General features: G+C 52.5%; 1 protein-coding gene across 1 annotated transcript in view; it reads right to left on the bottom strand.

Moving 5' to 3' along the window:
* Nucleotides 1-822: 822 nt before the first annotated feature.
* Nucleotides 823-2,244, bottom strand: part of TBXA2R (thromboxane A2 receptor) — a 4,729-nt gene continuing 3,307 nt past the window's right edge. The window contains exon 2 of the mRNA XM_006897961.1: nucleotides 823-1,080. Coding sequence (XP_006898023.1) covers nucleotides 823-1,080 — 258 coding nt within the window. The remainder of the gene's footprint in view (nucleotides 1,081-2,244) is intronic.

The raw sequence follows: 2,244 nt of genomic DNA, 5'->3' as shown, positions 1-2,244 counted from the left end.
ACAATGAGACCTGCACACACTACTGCACATTTATTCTTTTTTATAAAAATATCCTCTTAGCTTAGCTACAATAACTTTTCGTAACTTTCCTAAGTAACACTTTCGTAAGCCCAGCTTTTATGTAGCAACATACCTACAGGCGAAAGCTGGCAGCTAATTGGCATTTGGATCCCTCTGATGTGCGGTGGCCGGAGCGGTCACTGTCCCCAGCTCTACTGTCCCCCAGGTATGCGCGACCTCGAATCGCCTGGCTGTGTCTGCACTTGCTGTAAGTATCCGCTGCTCTTTTCCTTGTTGCCAGTGTTTGTAAAGTGACCAATATGGGAAAATTTTCTGATGTTTTAGCTACAATGTTGTGGTACTTAGTACAGGTGAGCTTACAAGTGTAATTTTTCCGGCAATGATGTAACAATTAAAGGTAAAGAAGGAGAATAATAATTAAAAAGAAGGCTTCCCCTCCGTTACTAATACTGTTGTAACGGATAATATAATTCAACACAGAAAGACTTTATACAACCATGATGCCATTAGCATTCCTATGAACTAAGGGTTACAACACTGAAGGAATTTACAGCCGTATTTCGCACGTATTATTGAGTGATTGAAATAGATAATAAACTGCTGAGTGCTCCACGTGGCTCAGTCTGGGGTCCTGACACCAGCAGATACGACACAGGTGACACCCTGTACTAGTGATGCCATTGCACCCCAGCACCCCAAAGCTGCCAGATGTGACCTCTGGGGAGGACGGAAGGCTCCCGGGGGGCTATTCTGGCACAGCCACTGTCCCTCTGTCCTCCGGGGCTGCCAGAGTCCCCCCCCTCAGCCCTGCTGCGCCATGGCCTCTCGGGGGAGCTGGGGCCGCAGGGACAGAGGCCCTGGCCGGGCACGGGCACTGAGACGCGGCTGCAGGCGCCGGAGCACCGCGCGGCGGAAGAGGATGTACACCCAGGGGTCCAGGATCTGGTTCCAGGTGGCCACGCGCAGGTAGATGAGCAGCTGCTTCTCCGTGTCCCGGGGCAGCTGGCCCTCGGGGCTCATGACGGGCGGCGACCGCAGCACTGTCTGCACAATGAAGGCCTGCGAGAGACAGAGCGGTCAGCCAGGCGCCTCTCCCGTCTCACAGCCCTGCCCCGCCCTGCTGTCCTGATGGCACGGTGTTAAACGATTAGCTACCTGGAAGGTCAGTGGTTCAAATCCATCAGCAGCTCAGAGGGAGACAGAGGAGGCAATCAGGTTCTATAAAGATTTACGACCGGAGAGCTCTGGTGGCCTAGTGGCAAGAAGCTGTACTGCAATCCCAGAGGTACGTGGTTCAAATCCACCAGATGCTCTGCTGGAGAAGGAGGGACAATCTCCTCCTACACCAGTCAGATCCGGTTTGAAGGTACCCACACACACAAAAGAATAAAATAAAATAAAGGTTCACAGCCAAGGGCACCTTATGGGGGAGCTCCACCGTCCCCCCAGGTCACTGTGACCAGAGTCCACCTGGTGGCTGTGGATGAGGTCTGATTGACCCTGCTGTGTGCCACCAGGAGTCTCCTGATGCACGTCTTTCGGATGTGGCACAAAACAGCACGCTTCCTTTAAACCTTAAACCAGACAGTCCTCCTAGGACCGGCAGGGCTGGTGAAGGAGGCTCGCCGTGGGCTCTGTGCCTGATTCTGGTCTCTGTGGATCGAAGAGCCAGCAGCCACCCCAGAGGTCAAATCGGGGCTTAGAGGCTGAGCTCATGGAGGGCAGCCAGCTCAGAGGAGGAGGTGGGAGGACGTTTGCACCCCTGAAGGCCGCTGTGCCACTCAAGTGTCGCCTTCTGGTAAGGCTGAGCGTATTCACGACGACAAAAACACAATTAATATAAGTTTAGAGAAACAGCACTGTCTTCCTTCCTGCCCAGCGATGAGATCAGCGCTCTGGAGCGTAAACAGCCAGGCCTGTAGACTGGAGCTGATTCCGACTCCCAGGGAGCAGGAAGGGCTTCCCAAGGGCGAACGAAGCTGTCCTCTGAACGGAAGCAGTTCACCCGGCCTTTCCTCCTCGGCACACTGGGGGGGGGGGGCGGGTGAAGCACAGGGTTTTTGATCAGTCGCCAAGCACTAACTTCACTGTCCTCAAACTTTCAGAATGACTGTTATGCCACTGTTATGTGCAGGTTTTTATGTCTTTTCTTTCTTTCTTTCTTTCTTTCTTTCTTTCTTTCTTTCTTTCTTTCTTTCTTTCTTTCTTTCTTTCTTTCTTTCT

Source organism: Elephantulus edwardii, unplaced genomic scaffold (genome assembly GCF_000299155.1).
Source record: "Elephantulus edwardii isolate Elephantulus edwardi_28Jun2011 unplaced genomic scaffold, EleEdw1.0 scaffold00217, whole genome shotgun sequence".
Taxonomy (NCBI): domain Eukaryota; kingdom Metazoa; phylum Chordata; class Mammalia; order Macroscelidea; family Macroscelididae; genus Elephantulus; species Elephantulus edwardii.
This window is presented reverse-complemented; position numbering and strand designations above follow the sequence as displayed.